General features: G+C 38.9%; 1 protein-coding gene across 1 annotated transcript in view; it reads left to right on the forward strand.

Annotated features, from left to right (window-relative positions):
• The first annotated feature begins 2673 nt into the window (after window positions 1-2673).
• Window positions 2674-24459, forward strand: part of tasora (transcription activation suppressor a) — a 33373-nt gene continuing 11587 nt past the window's right edge. Inside the window, exons 1-24 of the mRNA XM_063911103.1 lie at window positions 2674-3078; window positions 6463-6608; window positions 7397-7489; window positions 7889-7961; window positions 8163-8254; window positions 9639-9770; window positions 10073-10203; window positions 11177-11208; window positions 11386-11491; window positions 12354-12457; window positions 13072-13175; window positions 13499-13571; window positions 13970-14044; window positions 14630-14817; window positions 15950-16240; window positions 16822-17008; window positions 17256-17384; window positions 18234-18382; window positions 18757-18931; window positions 19897-20400; window positions 20819-22116; window positions 22321-22443; window positions 22610-22769; window positions 22955-23063. Coding sequence (XP_063767173.1) covers window positions 2817-3078; window positions 6463-6608; window positions 7397-7489; window positions 7889-7961; window positions 8163-8254; window positions 9639-9770; window positions 10073-10203; window positions 11177-11208; window positions 11386-11491; window positions 12354-12457; window positions 13072-13175; window positions 13499-13571; window positions 13970-14044; window positions 14630-14817; window positions 15950-16240; window positions 16822-17008; window positions 17256-17384; window positions 18234-18382; window positions 18757-18931; window positions 19897-20400; window positions 20819-22116; window positions 22321-22443; window positions 22610-22769; window positions 22955-23063 — 4736 coding nt within the window. The 5' untranslated portion in view covers window positions 2674-2816. The remainder of the gene's footprint in view (window positions 3079-6462; window positions 6609-7396; window positions 7490-7888; window positions 7962-8162; window positions 8255-9638; window positions 9771-10072; window positions 10204-11176; window positions 11209-11385; window positions 11492-12353; window positions 12458-13071; window positions 13176-13498; window positions 13572-13969; window positions 14045-14629; window positions 14818-15949; window positions 16241-16821; window positions 17009-17255; window positions 17385-18233; window positions 18383-18756; window positions 18932-19896; window positions 20401-20818; window positions 22117-22320; window positions 22444-22609; window positions 22770-22954; window positions 23064-24459) is intronic.

Raw genomic sequence — 24459 nt, forward strand, 5'->3', positions numbered from 1 at the left:
CAGGACTGAGGTTAAGACAATGTAAATACAATTTAAAATAGATATCAAGTGAAAGGTTGTCACATTCAACACATTTAAACCGATGAGCTTTTTAAGACTCCTTTTATTAAGGTTTTGATTCACATATACTGTATGATTCAATAACACTGCTGTCATCGTTCAATAGGCACGGATAAACCCACTGTACACCTTCCCAACATCAAACAGCACACAGATAAGATTAGAGACTATTTTGGGAAGAAAGTGGAAACTCAGGCAGATGATAGTAAGGCCAGTATGTACTCTCAGGAGTAAATACTGGCCTTACTATCTTTCGATGGAAACAAAAATCACCTCTAACGTGACATTGTATAACTTTTAAAAATGACATAGACGTGCTGTTGCCAAAAAACTATGACAGCAGTGTGTGCAATATTTTCACAAGTGTATTTCTGAAAACAGAAAAAATAATGCTGACAGTTCCGATTTGAAAAAATGTGGTTATTACTGTTCAATCGACTATATTTGATCATTTCAAATTGTTGTGTATAATAGGATGTTATTATACTGTAATACTTATTTCAACCACAGAAGGGCCGAGGTGCACCACTACCGCATAATAATGCTTCTCAATTTAATTTGTGGATATTCCCCTTCCATTTTCCGATATTAGAATCATGGGGTAGTGGTGGCTTATGGCGATAATGAGCATTAGACATGCAAATGTTTCTCTCTCCTTTTCATAGATTTCAAAAAAGTAACCTGGCAAATAATCCTTGCATAGCCCTTTCCTCCTCATTGTTTCAGATATGGTATTTTAAGGAATTTGGAAAAATGGTCAAAACCTTTTCCCCCTGTTCTTATTTCATAAACTCAGGAGAAAAAAAAGCTATGTTGTAAGTGGATAACCATATATTTTTATCACCTCCCTTTTCAATTAATACAGTTACCGATTCAGTATTAATATAATTTCAAAGTCATTTTAGCATGGACTCTACCTAAAGCATTCCTAATTCATTAAATGGTCAGTAATTACCGGTCTATTTCTTTGTTTGTTATGAAAAATATCCTTTCAGCTGCTGCAGGGGTTTCTAGTAAGTTAAATATTGTTTTGTTGTACCAACCAGAGAAGTACCAAAGCAGGAATATGTTGTGTATGTACTGTATTTATGTAAAGAGTGTATATTAAGTCTATCTGTATATGAATGTAGGAAGGAAGTCAAGCATGTCTGTTTGTTATATATGTGATTACACATAACCTGTGAAATATGACTTTCAATAACTTTCAAAGTAAAGACAATCAGTTTTATATGATAAAGTACCACTGTCAGGATAGTTTGGATGCTGAAGAGAGAAAATGTTTATGACCAAACGTGTGCACACTGTCAGTTGCTGACACTAAGTTGCTCCTTATTCTGTTAAAATATGTGGATTCTCGGGAGACCAAAGCATCAATAAAATGTTATAAAAGAAGCCAGTCAGTGAATGGGTGATTACTGCATATTCCAAAGAATATGTTGATAGATGAAGACTAGTAGACATTTCTGAATCTTTTTTTCCCCCTCTTGAATTAAAAGAACAGCCCTGGGATATGTATGGTGATTGAATAAAAAGGAGAGGACCTAAGGTTGAACATTGAGGAACACCCCTATAGTCAATAACTTTAGAGATCAAACACCTTCAATCACCACTAACTGAAATCTGTTTTTCAGGTTATTTCCTGGCCAGTCAACTGTTTTTAATGCCAATTTCTCTCAAAATGTGAAGTAACTTTAGGAAGTGTACATTTTACATGGTATCATATTCCCTCACTGAATACCCATGAGGAAAATCGATTGAGATTCGTTTTACAAGAATGCCTCTTACCTATTGGAAGAAATATTGCAGGCTTTGAATTTTATTTAGGAGATACTTCCTGACCAAGTGGAATTCCCCAGAGAGAGCAGCAGGTAAGTAGAGGAAGCAGACTCTGACACTCTCAAAAACGTTTATATAACAACTGAAAAAGGCAGTTCAATGTAGCAGCTGAAAAAAAACTGATGCCCCTTGGTTTATCAGAAAATAAAACATAATTCTCACATTGTAACAACTTAAGCACCAAACCATGGATACATTGTGAAGCTTTCCTCAAAATAACCTCAACCATTTGGACTAGGAAGACCTGAAAAAAACTGCTCCCTTCTCTCCTGTCATAAGAACAACTGGGCTATATTCCCATCTTTTAAATCCTATTATAGGGAAACTGTTCAGATCACAATCTGCCAAATGCAGAAAATCTCGGCTAAAAATGTTTTTTTACATAATAAATAAAGAAATAAAATAAGAAAATGTCTCAATTTCATTTTGAAACAATCAAATTACACATTTTGATTGAAAGGGCAATTGTCTAAATGTTTGTAATTGTGCCAGTAAGTATAATAAAATATATCTTGGTTAATGTTTACCCTATTTACATGTAAGTATCCACTTCCTTTTTTATTTTTTACCTACTGTTGCACAACTTATATTTATTTTTTAATATTTTTCTTTGGATAATTGTTATGTATATCTTTTTATATTACCATGAATAATTGGTTTCCATGATAATCGAACTACGCTGAAGGTGGTATTTCCGTTCATGTCCAGAAGATGGCAGTAGAGTCACATGTGGGATAACTACCAGCTGCAGTTTAGCCTCAGTGAAGAAGACCATGATGGCGCGGGATGTGTGTTGTTGCATCGCCTCCCTGCGCTACGGGACCCAAAGGTAACAGCGGTGTCACCGCGGGGCTCAAGCCGAGAAACAGTGACACACTCACAGTTGAGAAGAGACGAGTCGGTGTCGTTGAGACACAACAATGGACGAGTACCTGGCTCGGAGGGAGGCAGCTCGCCCGTCGAGGAGGGCGTCTGCTGCTGCTGCTTCGGAGTTTGGAGCTAACGATAGCCTGCAAGATGGCGAGGTTTACCCGGCCAGGCAGAGTCAAGCAGGTCTGGACAGACTGAGTGCTGCTATCGGGAGGACGGAGCGGAGGAACTGTGCACCGCTGGCGGTCCACCACCGGCACATGCCGATGGGGCTCCTCAATATACCAATACCGAAGAAAAAGGAAAACAGAGGTGGGTTTGTGTTTAAGACGATCACAATATATTAACCAAGAAGCTGTATATTTCCACGTGACACCCCACTTTAACTAAAATGAATATACTTTATAATCATTACCCAGGTCACCAGTTTATTCAACGTTGGTAGGATCGAAAATATACATTATCGACAACATCCAAAGTCCATTTCTGTGCACGTTTCTCTTTGCTGTGTTATCTTAGTTACAGCATTACACATAACTCATACAGCAATGTTAATGCCATATATTTAAAATACTTTCGAATGCATTCATTATAAATAAACTGTTAAAGCTTTGTTTTAAGCTGTTATGTGTTTTAGGTAGAGGCTAACTGTACATCAAAGATGCTAGTTAGCAGTTAGCCAGTTAACATCAACGCTTGTTGTTGACTTTATTACCAGCTAACTATAGTTTCGTTTTATTAATGTAAATGTAAATATTTATAAACTTTTGCTTCTTAATGTCTCACTTCCACTTTATGTTGATTGTATCTAAATGAGTATTAGCTATTTAAGGTAACAGTCTGCTCGATTTGTTTACAGTTTTGTAAAGTAGGGAGTGTGTGCACATGTCGAGTGAGGGATACTCTCAGCTTGTTGTTAATGGGAACTACATATAATCAGTTAGACACAAACTGACCCAGTGAAGTAAATGTTTGATAGTTATCCTTTTTATAGATAAATAAATCTAAATAATAAATATAAAGTGTATAGAACCAACACTTACACCAGTGCATATACAGTACCAGTCAAACGTTTGAACACACCTTCTCATTTGAATGTTTTTATTTATTTACATATTTTTTTACTTTGTAGATTAATACTGAAGACATCAAAACTATGAAAGAACACACATGGAATTATGTAGTAAACAAAAAAGTGTATAAGAACCAACACCAACACCAGTGCATATAAGAATATAAAATAAAGTTGCCATGATATTGAAAGTAATGTTGAGGGGGAAAAAAACATCACCAGAACAAAACAATAATACATTAGAAACGTTAAGAAGTAATACTGTAAGATAAAAAAGGTAACTCAATTGGAAAAATACATTTAAATGTGTTTATATTATCATTACCAAGGGTCTATGAATTAACACCAGTGCCTTATAACTAAGATAAATAAACAAACATAGAATGAATAACAACACAAGAAGAAAACGGGAAACTGCAAAAAGTGGTGACTTGTGGGGGGAAAAAAGAAGGTAAATAAATTACATTCACATAAATATAAAACACAATGGAGGTATAGAGTATAAAAGTAATACTTGTAATGGAAACTTCTGGAGCACGGAGTCGAAACACAATGAGAACACGCAGAACTGGAACTTGATGGCAAACACTGAAGGTTTATTTGAAGTTGCGGCCAGAGCTGCAGCCACAAGGTAACAGCTCTTGCTCAAACCAATTCTGAAGATTTCTCACCAAGGTCCCATTAATTTAGCTGGTTCTGAGAGAATAATCAACATTCTGCATAACAAGATAAAACAGGCAAAGCACTATAACACTTCTATCAGCTGAAGCAAACAGGCAGGAATAGGGAGGCAGTCAGGTGCTCAGCGGGGGCACTCACTACTGATAAACGTGATCAAAGTTATGGGCCTAGGAAAATATTTCCCCAACAATACTAACACCAGTGCCTATAGAGCAGGGGTGGGCAATTAATGTATACAAGGGGCCACATGAGAAACCTGAACTGTGTTGGAGGGCCGAACCAAGATAACTTGAACTTAATTCTGCTCAATATTTATTTTCTCCCATTTTAAATGGCAGTAAATTATATATTTTGATTAGCTGCTACTGGTTATCAGAAGAATAATGATATTCTGTAAATATTTATCTATTTTTTACTCTATATGTCTATGTCTTTGTTACTCTATAGTATAGAGTAACAAAGAAAGGTAAGATAGATGTAATTCAATAAGCAGACTTAAACAGAAACGTTTATGATTATGAACTTTTGAAATACTAAAGGGAAAGCAACATTAATCATACAGATCACTGGTAAGTATGAAGGTGAAGATTGTGTATTGTCAAAAATTGTCACGCTTCTTTTAAAACGTATTAAAGGAACACTATCGTATAAATAGAAAAAAAATATGCATAAAACCTTTTTTTTTTTCATGCAACTCAGTCATGCAATATATCAGTCATCATCAGCATTGTGGATTTGATGACTTGGCGAGTAAAGAAAAATCACATCACATCACTGTAACACAACCTCTACAATGAGGAAGATACTATATCCAAAACCAAGGCAAATCTAGTCTTGCTTCATGATAAGAAGACATATTAATCTATAGCCCTAGAATCAAAACAGTGGCACAAAACATCACATCACAGTGATCAAGCATATCTATATTTCCTCACACCCCTGCTGCTCTTGCTTTAGTAAGATTGTATGAGTGTGTGCACTCTCTTCTCTCAGGTGTAGGTGCTGCAGCTGAGCCCCCACCACCTCCTCCCTCTCACTGAGGGAGGAAGCTGCAGAGGTTCTTTCAGTCTCGTGAGAATAATTTAGCACAAAAAAGGCCTTCAAAGGTTGTAATTGAAGGGGGCTTACACCTATTTTGTTTTGCTTCCCAGATGCCCAAACCATCTGTTTGTGGGTGGGGCTCACCTGAAAGATGCATAAAGGGCCGATGTTATTCAAACTTATACTGCACATTTATTTCTCATTTTTATAATCTGTTAAAAAAACAACTACAGAAATAAATATTAGCTCCGGTAAGTTTCTGACTATTTGTCTGTAGGCCACACTGGGTACAAATGAATGGTACAGTATTGGGTCAAACAGTGAGATTTCACTGTTTATACTTTGTTCTGTTGTTGATTCCTGGTACTCCTTACTTTGTTCTGCTAGTTTTCAACACTTTGACCGTTTGTTCTCATGTATTCATATCTTGAATACTACACCATACAATGATATTTTAGCCAATTGTTTGCTTCCAACGTGTTTCAAAACTTAAAAAGCAAAAATGCATAAAGCATTTCCACTTATAAAAAGTTTTCCCAGTTCGATGTGGAAGAACCTCCCTTGCTAAACAAAGCTAAGACCCCAATAATATTAAAACAATGTTTAAAAAGTGCTGTGCATACATAAAACCAAATTTCAACAAAAACTAAAAAATCTGTTACTGGAGGACAACAGATAAACAACACAGCAATAAACAGAGATGCAATTACAAACAGATCCAGACTTTACATAACTTAAAAGTGCATCAGGAAGGATTCACATAAAAGCTGTTTTATAAAAGTGTGTTTTTAGAAGGACTAGTCAACTGTTTTGATTAACGGTTTGCCCCCAGAGTATTATTTCAGGAAAGTACCGCAATTGACAATCTATTGATCCTAGATTTTCCACCCTCTTTCCTTCAGCTTTGTTCCAGGATCTGTCCACTGAGTCCAGGGAGTACGAAGACATGATGACCATCCTGACCTCCAGCTTCATCGACACCAGCTCCGCTGGCTGCTTCACCTTCTGCAAACCCCGGCTGGTGCACAGCGAGCTACTGGAGAAGGAGGTGAGAGACGTGAGAGGAGGAGCACTTCCCTTTAAATATGTCCTGTAGCTTGATGCAGTTTACTGATCAATGCTTGTAATATGAAGTTAATATGTGCACTCTTCAAATAAATCGCCCAATGTGTACAAGAGAGAGGGGAGTTGGTCAAAGACTTTTGAAACTCAAATTAATTATTTATTTCTTCTACAGCCCTGTAACTTTTATTCTGAGCTTCATTGTATTACTGTTCTCTGGATCTTTAATGACTACTTTGAATTAATTGAATTTTACAATAGTTTTTTTTGGGGCTTTGTCTTAATGCTTTTAAAGTTTTTATAATGATATAATGTAATGGATTGTGTTTGGAGTCAATGGGAGAAAAATACTAATCGTCCACTATTTTTAAAACAATTTATAGTTTGAGTTTGACATTACAGAACATGCACGAAAATTAATATCTTATACAGCACTTTTATTTCTTTGCTTTATGCTATTTTATTTTTTCATACCTGATCTCTGGGTCTTACATTGACATTTTGAATAGATTTAAATGTATTATAATGTTTTACTTTTGTGCTGTGTCTTCTACATTTTTGTAATGTTTTTGTTGATATGTGATCATAAAACTAGACTGGCATTGCTCTTGTTGAAAAAGGAATGATGAATGTAGTGGTTTGAAAAGGAAATCTGACCATGAAGGAATGATTTGTCTTTAACCAAAAAATTAGGAATTAACTAAGATATGCATCGATCGTTTACCATGGGCCTTTGGTTTGTATATTGATGGATTGTGTTTGTGTGTGTTTCAGTTTGTGGAGAAGAGGAAGGAGATGAAGGCTGATGGGAGGACAGACAAGGAGCTGGAGGAGAGCTACTGCTTCATGTTAGCTGAAAATGCTAAAGTGAGTTTAACACCGTGTCTAAAGATGACCTCACATCTCTCAAAGACATCATTCTACTGTTTACAATACACACAACTTCCTGTCGTGTATTTAATCTTTGTGGTTGATAACTGACAGGATATAGACATGGCACGGGGGCGCTCACTTAAAGTAACAGTACACAATTACAAGAATAATAATTCTAAACTTCTTTAAAAGATTTACATTTGAATCTCAATGAAAACGCACTTATCCATTATGATAACTGCACATTGATTTATAAGTAATAAATCCTAAAGTACATGTTTTAGGAAAGGAATAAGAAACTATGAAAAGAAGAAATTCCTTCTTACAAGCTTTAATGTTTCAGACAGATATTTATCCCATTTATAATTTTATTTCTCCTTATTCTGTTTGTAGCTGCATGCGCTGTGTGAGAAGGGGCTGCAGGTGGGTCAGAGCTGGATCACAGTGCTGGGAAACCCCACCAAAGGTAGGAGTCACAGTTATTCCCGTTTTATTATTTTGAATTCTGTGTCTTCTCTGTTTCGTTGTTATAACTTCCGTTGGTGAACACATGCAGCACTAAAATCCACCCTTTTGTTGAATCAACCTTCTTCTTGCTCACAAGCTGGTGTAAGATGAAAGGAAATGAACCTGTCGTTTTATTTTTGTTCTTCCTGTGTGTCTCTAGGAGTGTATCTGTCCAAATACTCAGACCTGCTTCAAGTCAACCCTATAAATCCTGGGTTTACGGGGGATATCGTCATCTTCAAAGTGATGAAGGTAAACCATGCGACAGTAGCCAGACTGCCTTCTGCTGTGTTGCAGTGCAAATGGTTTTTTTCTGTCTGTTTTGTTTTCATGTAAATAAAGATTCAAAGGCTTTGTTGTCATATGCACAGTAGTTACAGTTTTGAGATGGATAGGAAAATCTGAAGTCCCAAGCTCCTCCAACATAGTTATAGAGGACATAAAACAATAAAAGAAATACAAAATAAAAATAATGCAAGATCAAAAAGTAGAAAAGATTATAATAAAATAGTGCTATACTGCTATGTTTACAACTTATTTTCTTACTACTGGAGTTAGTTAAGTTAATCATTGGGAAAATGTATTTTAACTTATAGAGGGAGGTTCCTTTATGACAAAAGGAACCTCCCTCCGTAAGTGCCTGGGCTATGTTCACACTGCAAATTGCATAAATATATTTATTTTATGTGGCAAGAGTGCTTTCATGTTTGTAGTTTTGTTAATTTGGTCCAGGGCAAAACACTGAAAAATTGTTGTATTTTATTCTGGTTCATGTTCACACTAACTTAAATAAACATAACAAAAGCAGTAAACGTAAACCCATAAAGACTGGTTGATAACCCCTATGGGGATGTACAGATGAAGTTGGAGCTGGAGTCAAAGTACTTCATGGACTGTTTTTGGTTTACGACAATCCTAACATGAAGCAAACAAAGCAGCCTGTGCACCACAAAAACACCACAGTCTGAAAATGCCAAAAACACACTCTTGGATTACTCTCCTCATACTGCCTCACACGTTTTTCAAAACACTGACAAAATAGAAGAGCTGCACATTGTCTGTCTCAACCACAACGAAGCTCGGCTCTGACCTCACTGATCAAAAAAAGAATATTAAAAAAACTTCAAAATAGCTTTTCCCCCGCCTGTATTTCTGAGCCCGATAAGGCTTCAATGTCACCAAAGGTTTGCCTCATAAGTCAGACACCCAACCTCCTTTCATTTGGCCTCTGTCTGTACAGAGCTTTGCATACATACATAGATACACAAATACCTTACATACCCACAAATGAGATTCAGAGATGAGAATATTTTAAGAACAATTGTGGAAAAGTAATGCTATCGGTCAAATTTGTCTTTTCAGTGTGAGTTTTATTTCAAAGCTTTTTTGTAATGGTGCATTTTGGGACAATGGGTGTACTACAATAATAATATTTATCCAGACATTTGAACACACTAGTGAACTATATGGTGAATGGTAAATGATTTTGGACACAGAATCTGCTATAAATAATGCTATCAGCTGATCCTGGTGTTAAGTCCTCTTTCATCTTTGTTTATGTCCTCTGTATGAAGTGATAGCAAAGGTAATAATCTGTTTTTGACCTTGGAGTTGTATCTGTTTTTTTCTGCTTTAGGGTAAAGTGAAGAGCATCTATGAAAACATGAAAAACCTCCTCGATCCAACGCCTCGCTTCGACAGCCATACCTCCAAGAACGCCAGCAAAGTCACATCGCTCATCTCCTACCGCGCCTTTGAACTCACACAGGTAAACACACACACACACACACACACACACACACACACACACACACACACACTTATAAAGTAGTACATCAAGTTTCTTCTCTCTTCACTTTCGTCTTTTTTGTGCTTTTAACACGCTTTGTCCTGTTGTTATAAGGCTCTTATTGTAATGTTCACATTGGACCTAAATTTCCGATTTAAATGTGTCACATGAAACACCTGGTGGTAGTGTGGCTTGGTGTGTGAGGGCTTTAAGTAATAAAATATTTGTATGATTCAAATTTGAATTGAGCGTTGAACACTGTAGTTGTGTTTGTTTTTCAGCAATACTTCTACGAGTATTCCTTTGACGACCTGCGGCCGCGCCCTCGTCAGGTTTATCCGTACGCCGTCATCTCCTTCCTGTTTAAAGGAAAAGACTCTTCAATTCCCAGCAAACCTCTGGCCCCCATCAGGTATGCAGATCCGGTTATAACTGTTTTAATCCAGAAACAGTAAATAAGCAGATGTAGTAGACAGGTTTGTAACAGACTGGTTTGCAGAGCATTATTGGTGTAAGTATAGTGCACTTTAATAAAAACTGTTTTCTTTTACCTGTGGCTTGTAGTGTTTAATCAAGTGTTAAGGCCAGCTTCATTTGTGTTAAGGTTGATCTCACAGAAGTCTTAGTTAACATGATGTGAAACCAGCAAAGTTCTGTTTGGTGGGTCTTTATATAATAGAATTTGAACACAGTGTTTTCTAAACTCAAAAAAACTTCAGAATTTTATTTTCAACTTAATAAGACTTTGATTTTGTGTGCTGCTCTGAGAACTTCTTGCAAAGCTTGGCTATACAAAAGACTATACAAATGAAAAATCTTAGCAGTTTATTTAAATAAAATACAATTCTACATTAAAAGAAGTGTGAAGAAACATCACAGGATAATATCAGTGTTTCTTTCCATTTATTTTTTATTTCTTCCATGTAGATATGGAAATGTGTTATTCATTTTGTATGTTAAGATTTGAAACTCATTAATCATAGATTTCTTTTGTGTGTGGCATAGCAGTGTAAACTTTTAAATGTAGTTTTAATTATAACTGCAGATCTATCCAACAATAATGTTCCTGGCACAATGCTGTGTGGAAATAAATGAGTTACCTTATAATTAAGATTATAACTCAAATATTTGGCATTAATCAATGATACAGAATGTGTGGCTCAGACTTTGCAGGCTGCTTGAGTAACAACATGATGTGATTATTTTAGATGCATTAAAAGCACATTTATAAAAGGCTATATAAATATGTAAGGTGAAGCCAATTGAGTGTCTCCCCCAGTTTAAATGAAAACACTCAAACTAGATACTTTTAAATAAAATGTTTAAAAGTGCTAAATAGCTTAACATGTTAGTTAACATGTTCTTTGTGCTTGTTTGACGGACAGGTTGAACAGTCAGTCGGCAGAGGCCAGTAAAGGTGAGTCCCTGTCATTAAATCTCATCACACCTTAAATGTGATGCTTCACACTTGCAGCTCACATATAGGAACCACACACTAATGCTGAATTTATTAAGGTCTTAAAGAGAACATGAAGCATAACAAATAAATGTGGAGTCAACTGTTTAACCCTCAGCTGTGGTCTGCTCCTCTCAGAGCGCGCTCAGTTCACAGTGTGGAGCGGAGATCTGGTGAAAGGTGTCCGGCTTCTCTTCCAGATATCCCTCCGCTCCTTCTCTCCTCCCTTACTGCCCCACAGACTGTGAGTACTGCACTGACATCGCCTGCTCTTTAAGCAGCTCAGTACCATAAAACACATGTCTGTATCAGGAGACCCTCATAAAAGCAAGATACCTAACCATAAACCCTGCTGGGGATTTATTGGGTGACCCCCATGTTAATTAGTTTATCTCCACCCCTATCTCGTCTGGTATTGAAGTGTTATAAATAAATACCTTCTGCCCTTAAGTGCACCAGGGTGATGCAAGAGTAATAAATGGTCCATAGAGGGTCCAAGGGTCTGCCAACCACCGCCTCATTAAAAACCGTTGGTGTGTTTGGTTCATCTGGAGCCAATATGATTGATAAGAGAGCCTATTTAGAAAATAAGAAGGAAGGAAAGCAAGAAAATCCCCTATCTTTTTTCAATAAATACATGATTTGTCCAAAGTAAAAAAGTATCTATATTGAGCCGACCCAAAATAAACGTTGTTTTGCCATCCTTGAGCATCCCCTTCTTTGCAGGGTTTTAATGCAACTTTTACAGATAATATGATCGAGTACTGGATGTAGATTCATTTTAGCAGGACCTTAACAGTTAGAACTTTGATTATGTATTTGTTAACCAACAGCAGACAAGGCAAGATATTTATATAGCACCTTTCAACACAAGGCAATTCAAAGTGCTACAACAATGAAAGACGCTAAGAGCATTAACAAGACAACAAGAACAAACAACCACAACATGTTGGGAAAATGCAATTCAGGTATAGATCAAATGGGTGAAGTATGATGTTCAACTCACAACTAGAAGTAACTTTGGTATCAGTTTAATACAGGTTAGACCAGTGTGTCCTCACATGTTAAGAGGATTTGCTCTGTGTCTCCCCTGGTGTCTCCTTCAGACCGGAGAAGATGGAAATGGGTTGTGTTATGAGGCTCGAGCAGCTGACCAGATACCTGCCATCCGACCTGCTCTCCTACAACCTGTACAGCAGCAGCCACCGAGGTGAGGCCCAATAAACGCTCAGTGACCATACAGCAGCCCACTCAAACGATTCAATTATTCAAAGGCTTTATTTGTCTTATGCACAGTAGATACTCCGTAGATTTGGCAATGGAAATTATAACTCCCAGACTCCTCCAACACATGATGAACTTAAATCTTTAAAAATTGAAGTAAGCCAATTCTGAAACTGCATTTTCACTATTTGAGGACAGCAGACATCCTTTTTGTGAGAGCAGAATATGTTTTCCTTTGCTGTTTGTTTTGAATCATCACTGTCTTGTCTATTTTTCAGGTTTTGTAGCCAAGTTCATTTCGTTTTTACAATCAAAGCTTCTATTGAGGTTTTCAAATGTCTGTCATTAGATTTTATGACATGACTTATAAAACAAATTCTTAATTTGATAATTTATTAATTTAAACCTCTTTTAAATTAAATTAACACTCTCAAAGTTTTCACCTGCAGTTAAAATGTTCTTTTTAGAAGCTAAACACAAACAAATATGGATTGAAGCAGAATATTATGGAGATAAGCATTCTTTGCAACTAAGCAGACATAAGGTAATATTGGTATCATCAAACTAAAGCTGAAATTGAGTAGTATTTTGTGTGTGTAGTTGTGAATAGCGGTTATTGCTGCAGTCTTCTGGAGGTGACGGACAGAAATCGCTCTACGACCAGCGTGACCAGACTGCTGCAGGAACTGGAGAACAAGAGAATGGTGAAAAATATTGTTGATCAATTTGTTTTGTTAAGTAGGTAGGGTGCTGAGACATTACAGGAAAATAACAGGATCTAATATAACACACTACAGGAAAGGAAAACACCAAAAATCACAATAAAACTAAACTTGTTGGGTTACAATCTCAAAAGATGTTGATGTTTGTAAATCTTCCACAGGGGATTATTACCTCCTGACTTTCAAAAAATATAAATTAGAAAATTGTGATTTAAAGGAGAACTTCTATAAAAGATTTGGAGGATAAAAAGAGAAAATGAAATTATGAACAACTGTTAAATGACAGTCGTGTATTCTCCCCTCAGGTTCTGGTGACTCCACTGTCGGACAGAGGCTTTCTCCTCCTGTTATCCAGTGTTCAGATGGCCGCCCCCCCAGGTATGATGTGCTTTGGTAAACTGGTAAATTAGGAAGGGAAAATATTGGAGAATCCCTGTTTGAGGCTTTTGTTGTGTCTGTTATTCCACTTTCACTACGCCACTTGCTAGTGAACCCTTATTTTTGTCTTGTTTTTTTTTTATAGATGCAACGTAATCTGCAGTAACATTTAATAAAGCTGGAGAAAAAACATATACAGATGGAGATTTGGTTGATAAAAAATAAAAAACTTTGGGATTTTATTTCGTTTTTCAAAACAGCTTAGCTTCAAACTATCATCAATCAATCGTTTCAATTAAGTATTTAGAGCCAAATGCATCAAGGAAAGTTGTATATTCTTTTTTTATGAAGGTATGAATTAGAAGAGTAAGAATAACACAGGTTCTTTGTTTTTTCAGATAGAGAAGAAAACTGGAAGAGAAGTCTCCAGGCGCTGTTTGTCTTCCCCGAGTCAAGAGATCAATCCAAATCCAGTGAGTACACAGGGCTGTCTGTGCTGGGGATTTATTTAAAATGTGAATATCTAAATCATGTTTTTGCCAGCACGAATTCCCCAACCTAGTTTTTGATCTGCATTATTTTTACCGTATAGAATCTTTCAAATATACCCACCAGCCCCAAATAATGATCTAAAGGATGCACTCTCTCTCTACACGTCTCTCGTGATTTGTTCCCATAAAGAAAGAAAGTAATTGAAAAGGAATGCCGAAAGGGGCTCAAATGTTATGAAGACCTGAGCACAGCTGCAGAGTTAGGAGACTATTTTCTGCTTTATTTACTTCTGCTTTTCTGTTTATTCCATTTGTTTATTTAAATCGCTGTTTTGCAAATGTCTATGCAAACTCTTACTGAACAGGTATTTCCCCATAAAAGTGTTCCAGCTTATACCTTACTTTACAATTAGGATTTTATTGTGAAAAGTCTGTGAAAAAAGTGTTTAGTATCCCTGAGTTAAACCCAGCATATTAAAGCACCAAGGAATAAACTAGATTCTAAACATTAGGTCAAATCTAAAGTTCGGATGTAACTATAGATGTCCTCTTCTTTCCTCCCTGTAGCATTCAGGTGTGCCTCCTCGTCCCATAATGCATCACAGTCTGGTAGCACGGTGATGCCACGGCTCTCACAGTTTATTCCAGCACTGCACCACTCACTGGTGAAGGCCCGTGCCAACCACCCCCCCGAGCTGTCTGCGGGCATGAAGCACCACGCGCAGGAATACCTCGTTGGCCTGACCGATGGAAAGGTACCAATACTTGTATTATTTAAGTATTTTAATACAAATAATGATTAAACCAAACACGAATGCATACAAACATCCAGTATCATGAGCGTAAAAAAAAGATGATGAAATGTATACATAGATACAAAGCACACAATTCAATGGACTAATGGTATAAAAATGATTCATTCCCATAACATAAATGGTAAAATAATAAAAATATATAGTATGTAAGTGCAGAGGGGCCGCATTGACCTCTGATACAGATGCTATGACTATTCTTGTCCCTGGAAAAAAATTGTCCCAAGATGTAAAATAAATAAATCTTCACCTGGGCCAGTTGGCTTTAGATTCATAACAGACTGTTATGAACACAAACATCATCAGTTATAAACTAAATCTGACTCTGCTGGCGCTCCTCTCCCCCTCTTTTCCGTTGACTTCAGAACACTTGTGAGTTATCACCATGTTTTCCTTCACCGGACGTTACTGCTTTCATTCCCACTTCTTCTAAAGCCATTAACTACATTCCAGTTGAGGGTTTATTACCCCCCAGCACTGAGGTGTCTTGTAGGCTAAAAGTAACAGTTTTATTTCAGAAATAAACAGTTATCAGTAAATCATTCACATATTGATAAAATTATATAAGAAATTATTTTCCACACAGATGTCCAATTGGATTTTAAATTAATTTAATAATACATTTGACCTGCGTTCACATCAAATTTGATCTACAGCAGTTGGTTCAATATCCTTTATTACAAATGCTCTAACTATTCTTCTTCAGACTCAATAAACATGAGACAAATACTTGTCACAAAGATAATTAATAAGTGGGCCCAATCACTTTGTAATATTTTCCTAAGATCCAATTACATCTTAAATTCATTTTAGTAAAAAGTGTACATGCTCTCAATTACTTTTTTTTCTTTAAAACTACAACAGTTGCCTAAATTACCTTTTTTAGAGATGCTATAACTATAACTTTGAACAAATATGAGACAAATTCTTCTCCTGAAAATGATTTAATAAATGTTCCCCCAGACACCTCAAAACCAAATTATAAATTGTACAGGCATTCTGTCTTTATATATATATATTTTTTTCCCCCTTGAATCATAACACCAAAGCACATATTTCTGTCTTTGCCCTTCAGGTTCGACAGTACCCGATGGGCGAGTACGACTCGAAACTGGACGAGTGCAGGAAGCTGTATCCTGCTCCCAAACAGCACCGGGTGAACATGGAGGGCTACCTGCACTCCTACCTGTACAACCCCGCCCTGCACCTGCTGTCCGTAGCCTGGGCTAAGCAGATGGTGGAGGCGCACTGCGGCCCCGAGGAGCCTCAGGAGGTGAAGCTCAGGAGGAGCTCTGGAGGCCAGAGAGAGGCGACGGGGAAGGAGGCGACCAGCAACTCTCGAGAGGGACAGACCAACACTCAAAAGGTGAACACTGACATTTGGTCTAAAACAAGAGAGACCCACACAGAGCCTCAGTACCGTAACAGAACTGTTATCTACAATCATCTCAAAGTTAAATCGGGACATGACCCTGGAATATAAGTCGAGTGACCCAATCGGTGATTACACACAGACTTTACAGTCCCTAGTATAAAAGTTCTTTATTTGTGTCCTATTTAGAGTTGGATCCTCTGCTCCTGACTGACTAAATAATGTATTTTTATATCGTCTTTTTTCCCTTTCACACTTCTTTCACATTGTGTAATCCCATTATATTTCAAATTTTCTTTCTAAAATAACAAAACAAATATCGAACATTTAGTTAATTGTTGTGTTTGCCTCTGAATTCATTTAAATATATTTATTACCTCACTTTTCTGCAGAATACTGCAGGAATCTGACTATAACTCTAAAAAAAACGATGTGTGTTCCAATTCCTTACTATTATATTGTTAGTATGACATAATGGAGACAATTTAGAAACACTAAATTCTATTGCTATATATTTATTTTGTCATGTTGGTCTTTGTAGTATTAAACTGAACATGTGGTTATCTGCCACTCAGATGCAGCAGCTGATAGACCTGGTTCTGACCTGCAAGAGAAAAGCAGAGAATGTGGTGAGAAAGGAAGGGGGAGAAGGAGGCGTAACAGTACACAGGAGGAAGAGGAAAAGGGAACAGGAGACGGCAGAGAGGACGCTTAAGTTCCTGAAGGCATCACAGGAACCCGGAAGACACAGCAAGCTTCCCGGTGAGGAGACGCAAGGTTTCTTTAAAACTAGCTTTCTATTTTCCTGAGGGTCCTTTGGATATAGTAATCACTGTTCTTCTGCTTTTCTATGGATTCCTGCTTTCCCCAAATGTCAGCGGATGCTTTCTGCCTTAACACACCTTTTTAATAGATGATTAACTTCTCTTCATTTGTATTGATCTTGCAGTCATTGCGTTAACCCGTTGCTTACTGTGTTTAATGTTCTCTACCCGTTATGGGCTCCTAGTTGAGGGAAGCCATGTTCCCGCCTCTCCTGGCTCTCTTGCGTCTGTGATTGGTTCGCTAGGTTTGAAGGATGTTGATCTGAGGGACGATGGATCTGAACTAGCAACTACACTACTGAGTCTGCTAAAAGGTGACTGGATTCTGGGACTTTCTACTTTTACGTATACACTAAAACATTTTCCAGCCTATAATATGTTATTAATATCCTTTTCTTTTTTATCCTTTTTGCATTTCTTTTACCATTACCTTATTCCAGCTGGTCAAGTTGCATCCAAACACGACACGGAGGTCATATGACCTCACAAAGTCATTTGTTTATGATTATGAATTCACAGATTGACTTTCAGCTTGATTTCACATGGCCGCATCAGTTTTAGTAAAATTTCTGCCAGTCAAATTTATATGATATGATATGTATGAAGTGTCACGTCCTCAATAACTAAGCACGTAGTGCACGTAGCGGCATGCAAACACATCAAACTGCTATTGGCATGCCGACACACACTCAGTGTTGCAACGTTTGAGACTCCCTCATTTATATTAGTGAGTTTTTGAAACCTGTTCAGCCCATGTTTTTCTGAAAGAGTTATCAATATTTTGATAATTCAGACAATTATGTTGTAATTCATTGCTAAGCACTTAATATATGTTATATATGTATAGTTAATATACTATAATCCACACACCTTAACATTGTGTAAATATATTTACTGGTTGTAGAAATGTTTTGAATAATTAAATGATTGGATGTAGTTTTAGATGGAAATAAATAAGGGACTTATAATAGGCCTACAAAGACACAATAGATATATCTTTTTTCTGATTCGCCTCTAAATGTACAAGTGCATGGGCAAAATCTAATCTGAATCGGCCAAAGAAATTGCAATCAGTGCGTTGTGTTAGGATAACAGCATTTTACTTCAAACTCCTGATAAAATACAGATCTTTATTAAATTAATGTTTCCTTTCCAACTGACAGGCCTCACACAGGCAGCCAGAGGAATGTCCAATCAGAGTGAAGTACAGGAAGCGGCGCAGAAGACATCCTGGCCCTTTGATAGGCTGGCCATCAAACTGGGTCTGCCCACCAACTGTGACATCGACCTGAGGGATCAGGAGGAGCTGGAGGTAACCATTTAAAGTCAACTCTTTTAAAAAAAGAAAAGAAGCCACTTTTAAATACACAATTTAAATATGTAGTCATTCTTAAATAGAAATACCTCTCGCAAAAAAGTAAATTAATGATAAAAAAGAAAATGGAATATTTAAGGCACAGTTTATAATTAGACATACATAGACTTACATACGTGTTTTACAGGCAACTTTTCCCCAAAATGTATTTTAATTTGTATGTGTGATAAATGTTTTGAAACGGTCATTTAAGTGCATTGCACTTTTTTCCCAATAATTGTTCAACACTATCTTCAATAGTAGATATAAAGTTAAATCCTTAAAAGGAGCAGGTAAGGCAATAAGTGTTTTATTTATATTTTCGTGTGAAGGATCAGACGATTGGCAGCGTCAGTAGTTCGGAGGGATTCAGTCCCGGCTCCCACAGCGGGGAAGGGAATCACCATGGAGCAGCAGGAAGAGGAGGAGGGCTCAGGAGGAGTGCAGGAGGGTATGAAGAGGAGGAGGAAGAGGACAAAATCCCCTGGGTTCTTATCCCTATTACAGGTCTGTCTGTCTGCCTAGGCTGTTAAACTAATTACATGGATAATGAAAAGGAATTTCCCGCTTACATTCCCGTTAACATAAGCATTTAAAAAAAGGATATTTTTCAAAATTGTTCCACCATTGCTACATATCCGCCTTCTTCTCTGAAAAGTTGGCATTGTCGTATTTGTGCAAATGCAAAAAACCTGGTGATTATTGAAGTATTTCTGTTTAGAAATATTTGCTTCCTTTCTGCATACGTCTCTACGTTAGTGTTGCTCACGAGTTGGTTTGTTTACAATGCACAGAACTGTGTGTGTTGCTAACTGCGCCATAAACACAATTTACACAAATATGCCGAATACATGTGTAAATAATAAATGAATAATGGACCTGAATGATGTCTAATGTTGGCGTATCTCACTTGTCTTAATCGTACATTGCTATATTAAGAATATGGCCTAATTTGGAATATCTAAAAGGAATATTTTGTTTACAAATCCCAATATGTCATATTTGCAATAAGAGTTGAAAATGACTGCAAATGTAGTGAATAACAAAAAAGAGAGATAAAAATGTTAACTTTATGAATGTAGCTGGCGCAAAAATACACCGTATCGCACAAACCTTATCCTTAAAATGTTTAATTGGATCGGATTTTTTTGGGTTGAAAGAAAAAACCCTTTCTATTTCTAATTTGCTTATTCTAAATACTGTTCTAATCCCAAAATGCAATCCTATATCTTTTTATATCTGTGTGTATATATACTGTATATAAATAAAATGTTGCAATAATTTTGCACTTCCTTACACTACACTGTATAAATAATCCTTTATTGCTCAAGGAAAATGATTGGCAACGGTTACATTTATTTTTACCATGAAACATCAGTGGCTGTGCTGCTTGTTGTGGCTCTGTGCCAGCCTGCAGGGTGGGGTCAGGGACTAGGATAAAGGCTCTGAGGCTAACTCTGCTCTGTCTGCAGGGCTGAGTTCTCTGCGCTACACCCACAGAGACAGAAAGCTCCCTCAGGACCCTCGCTTCCATCACCTCACCACGGCAACCAGGATCCCCACAACCACCAAACCCCCCAGGAAGAGCCCCTCCCCATCTCCCAGGCAAAGCACTCCTCCCTCCCCCTTCCTATGCGTATCCCCCGAGCCCAGCCCTCCTCACTCGATCTCCCTGTGCCCGTCTCCAGACCCCAGCCCCCCCCCTTCACCCTCCCAATGCCCGTCTCCAGAGCCCAGTCCGCCCACCTCCCCGTCTAATTGCCCGTCCCCGGTGCCCAGCCCTCCCCCCTCTCCCCCGAAACGCCCCTCTCCACAGCGCAGACCTTCACAACGTCTGGACCCTCGTCTCCTTGGCCGCACCCCTTTCCCCTCTGGGTGCAGGTCAGGGGAGCCTAATGAGCTCAGCCAGTTTGCCAGCGACCACAGCCGTGCTAACGAGGAGCAGGTCGCTCCCCCCATCCCCAGGGAATCTGCAGGTAACTTCACACATGCTCAAGTTTCAATCTGTGGGGATATTGGCCATCTGAAATATTTCACTGTTTTAAAGAGGGGGGGGTGTTCCCTTTCCTTAGTGTGTTATATACAGCCCCGGAAAAAATTAAGAGACCACTTCAGCATTATCAGTTTCTCCGGTTTTATTTTTTATAGGTATGTCTTTGAGTTAAATTATTTATTTTTATTGTATTCTATAAACTACTGACAACATTTGTCTGTGTTGGAATTCAACACACACTCTAATGTTGAGTGGTCTCTTAATTTTTTACAGAGCTGTAGGTTTGTGTGTGTGTAAATGGTCTGCAAATGCAAAAATCCCAAAGTTCCATCCTGAATGATTTGGTTGTTATACACTTTCTTTACTCAGTCTGCCTCTGTTGTGTATTCTGTCTCCTGCAGGGCCTTATAAGGACGGAGAGAAGATTCCTCAGGGGAAGGAAAAGAAGAATGAAGAGCCATTTATTTCTGCACCCACCAAGCCGTCTGTACCTCGAGCTCCAGAAAGGAGCAGGAGCCCGTCACCACCACCAACTCGGTGGGAGGGAGAAGGGGAAGTGAAGGAAGTACCAGCAGGCCTTTCAGAGGAGGAAATACAATCCAAGACAGTTAATATTCCCAAGAAGCGAGTGGAAGAAGACCAGGAGGAGGACGAGGTGGAAGTGATGAATGTGGGAGTGAGTCAAGTGAAGGACCTTGTAGGGGGCTCTTTGTTTTCTCCACCCGTCTCCATACCTCCTTCTTACCTTGACAGTGTCCTAGACAAACACCTGGGCGACTTCTCCTCTGAGATCCAGCTCCTCCTGCAGAAGCAGAGCGTTCATTACAGCTTCCCACAATCCCCACACTCCACCTCCGGCACAGAAACCTCTGCACCTCAACACACACACCCACACACCTCCATATGTCGGTTTTCACAGTATGTGTCTTTCTACAACCCCTACCCCCCAGTGCAGGACTACATTAGCTCGCTATGGCACGGCTTCGACTGCATGGAAACGGAATTGGAGGACAGCTGTCCGAGCCACAAACCCGGCAGCAGCGGGACTAATGTGGACGACGCTCTAGCCAGCAGAGTTAGTGACTTTGTGTCCAGCATCAGAGCGTCTAAAGCTCCAACCAGCGGAGAGGATGACGTTATCTTTAGTGAAATGACAGCCACTGACGTCAGTACCAACCCTGCACTCTCCAGAGGAAGTGAAGCGTGGCAGCAGCACAAAATCCCTAAGCATACCGATGCCATAGGCAACAGGAGTCCCGTGTCGTCTCACGTCACTTTATCTGTTACTACCTCTGCGTCTGATTCTGTCTACAAGCAGGCAAACATTCCTGCTCCTAGCAAGCCTCCCCACCCCCACTGGAAACACCAGAGTTTAGAGATAAACAGAACTCCTGACATCAGACAAACACCACACGACTGGACTGGTGTGGAGGGGGGAAGCAGTCTTGCAGGTACAAACTATGAGAGGAGTCTGCCAGAGTTCAGCTGTGTGTCTAACACGGACCATGTCTCTGAGCCGGTCTCTGCCTCCGTCCCCGGGCCCGCCCCCCCGGCTTCAGCATTGAGCTCCCTGATCAGCCAGCTGCAGCCGGAAGTGTTCAACAGTCTGGTGAAGATCATCAAAGAAGTCAAGAGAAACTCCCTGCAGTTCTACCTCCACAGCATCGAGCCGGAGGACCAGGTCCATCAGGAGGTCAAGGTAAACTCATGGGCTGCACACTTAGAATGTGTTTTAATAGCTGAATGATGCGTTCACTTCCCACTGGAAATCAATGGCATAGATTTGACATCTAGTTATGGTTTTATTAGATGCTCTTCGGATATATTTTCTCCCTTTTTATTGATGTTTAATGATTATATTCGTTTGTTGTATACAGTGTGTATCTGTTTTCTTGTCCTGTAGGAAAACCTGTTGAAGCAGGGGAATGCAGAGCAGAGTCCCAGGGCTTTTCTGAACCAAGAGAATGCTGCGGACAGATTGCTTGTGGTCATTAAGAACCAAGACATAGCTGGACACATTCACAAGGTACTTCCTGAACAGGGTTGGGAGGGTCACTTTAAAAATCAGTAACCTTACTTTAGTATCCCAATGTAATCTGCCTTTCAACAAAATTGAAAGGTTATGTTAAATGAAAAATTGTACACTTGAAAAATTATAAACTTTACTCTTGATTCTTACTTCACTTCCACAGATCCCAGGTCTGGTGTCTCTGAAGCGTCTAGCCTCTGTGGTGTTTGTCGGGATCGATAGTCTGGACGACATCCAGAACAACAGCTTCAACGAGCTGTTTGTTTCTGGAGGATGCATCGTTTCCGACGAGTTTCTCCTCAACCCAGACTTCATCACTCACGGTAAATCAAGGATGGGCAATCCAAAAACATCGTCCAATGAAATATATTCTTAGACGGAACATCTTGACTAATTTTGATCGTCCTATTCTCATGTTATAGTTTTTTAGGCTTTTTGTAAACGATAAAGCAAATGCATCATTCGAAGTGAACTTGTTTGTGTTTATTTTACTGATTTTTTTCTGCAGATCGACTGGCGGCACTGCTGATGCTCATGGAGCAGAACAGTTCTGTAGAGAGCGTCTGGAGGCTGAAGATTCACTGTAAAACCCACAAGAAACTAAAAGAACAATCCAGGTAATGATTATGTCTTCACAGCGTACCAATCCTACCCTGTAGCACATCAGGGAGTGAGTCAAGTGGAGGACCTTGTAGGGGGCTCTTTGTTTTCTCCACCCATCTCCATACCTCCTTCTTACCTTGACAGTGTCCTAGACCAGGGGTTTTCAACCGGTGGTCCGCGGACCCCTGGTGGTCCGCGGCGGCATTGCATGTGGTCCGTGACAAGAGCCTATGTTGATAAGTTCACCATTGTTTTTTTTTAATATAAATTCGCTTTGATATTTCAACACATTTCCAGAATACCGTTACATATCGTGAAAAATATGTTTAAAATAATATAAAGGAAATTCAAGCTGACAGAATGTAGCCTTGCGCCTATCCAGTCTATGGTAGCCTGTGATTCGCTAATGGTAATGAGTTGCGTCGCTAACCTCACTTATTATTCATTACGTACAGTCTTGCGAGCAAAGTTGACACACATTTATAAGCATAGCCGACGAGAGTATTTTAAGATAGGTTGTAGTACAGCAAACATTTGTTACATATGTACTAGTCTAGCTATATATCTAGCACCAATGGATCGTTTTGTAGTGAGGAAAGTGCCAGAGGGACAGGCTGCCATGACAGAGGGTCAGGCTGCCACGACAGAGGGACAGGCCGCCACGATAGGGCAAGGACAGGCTTCCGAAGCGTCAACTTCGCAAAAAAGACGAAAAAGAAAATACAATGAGGAATATGTTAAATATGGATTCACAGTGACGACAGACAGAGCAGGAGAGGAGGTACCACTGTGTTTCGTATGTTCAACAATTCTCTGTAATGAAGCTATGAAGCCGTCGAAACTTACGCGGCATATGGAGACGCATCACGTCCACTTGAAGGCCAAACCCGTTGAGTACATGCAACAGATGTTGCGTGATTTCAAAGGACAGCAGGCTACCATGAGGAAGAGTGCAAAAATAAATGAAAACGCACTGAAAGCATCGTATCTGGTCGCTCTCAGGGTTGCAAAAAGTAAGAAGCCCCATAACATTGCAGAGCAGCTTATATTGCCAGCAGCCATAGATATGTGCAGAGCTATGGTAAGCGAAGAATGTGCCAACAAATTAAAAACTATTCCGTTGTCAGACAACACAATCGGAAGACGAATTGGGGAAATGGCAAATGATGTCAAAGACCAGCTGATGGCAAAACTTCAGACAGTTCTGTTTTCCCTTCAAAGTTCGACAGATTTGGTGTTACATTCTTATGTCGCACTCGTTGGTATTCTGTTCCTGCAGGGCCTTATAAGGACGGAGGAAGATTCACTAGGGATGGAAAGAGAATGAAGACATTTATTTTGCACCACCAAGCCGTCTGTACCTCGGCTCCAGAAGGGCAGGAGCCCGTCCACCCAACTCGGTGGGAGGGA

The sequence above is a fragment of the Eleginops maclovinus genome, chromosome 20, assembly GCF_036324505.1.
Source record: "Eleginops maclovinus isolate JMC-PN-2008 ecotype Puerto Natales chromosome 20, JC_Emac_rtc_rv5, whole genome shotgun sequence".
NCBI lineage: Eukaryota > Metazoa > Chordata > Actinopteri > Perciformes > Eleginopidae > Eleginops > Eleginops maclovinus.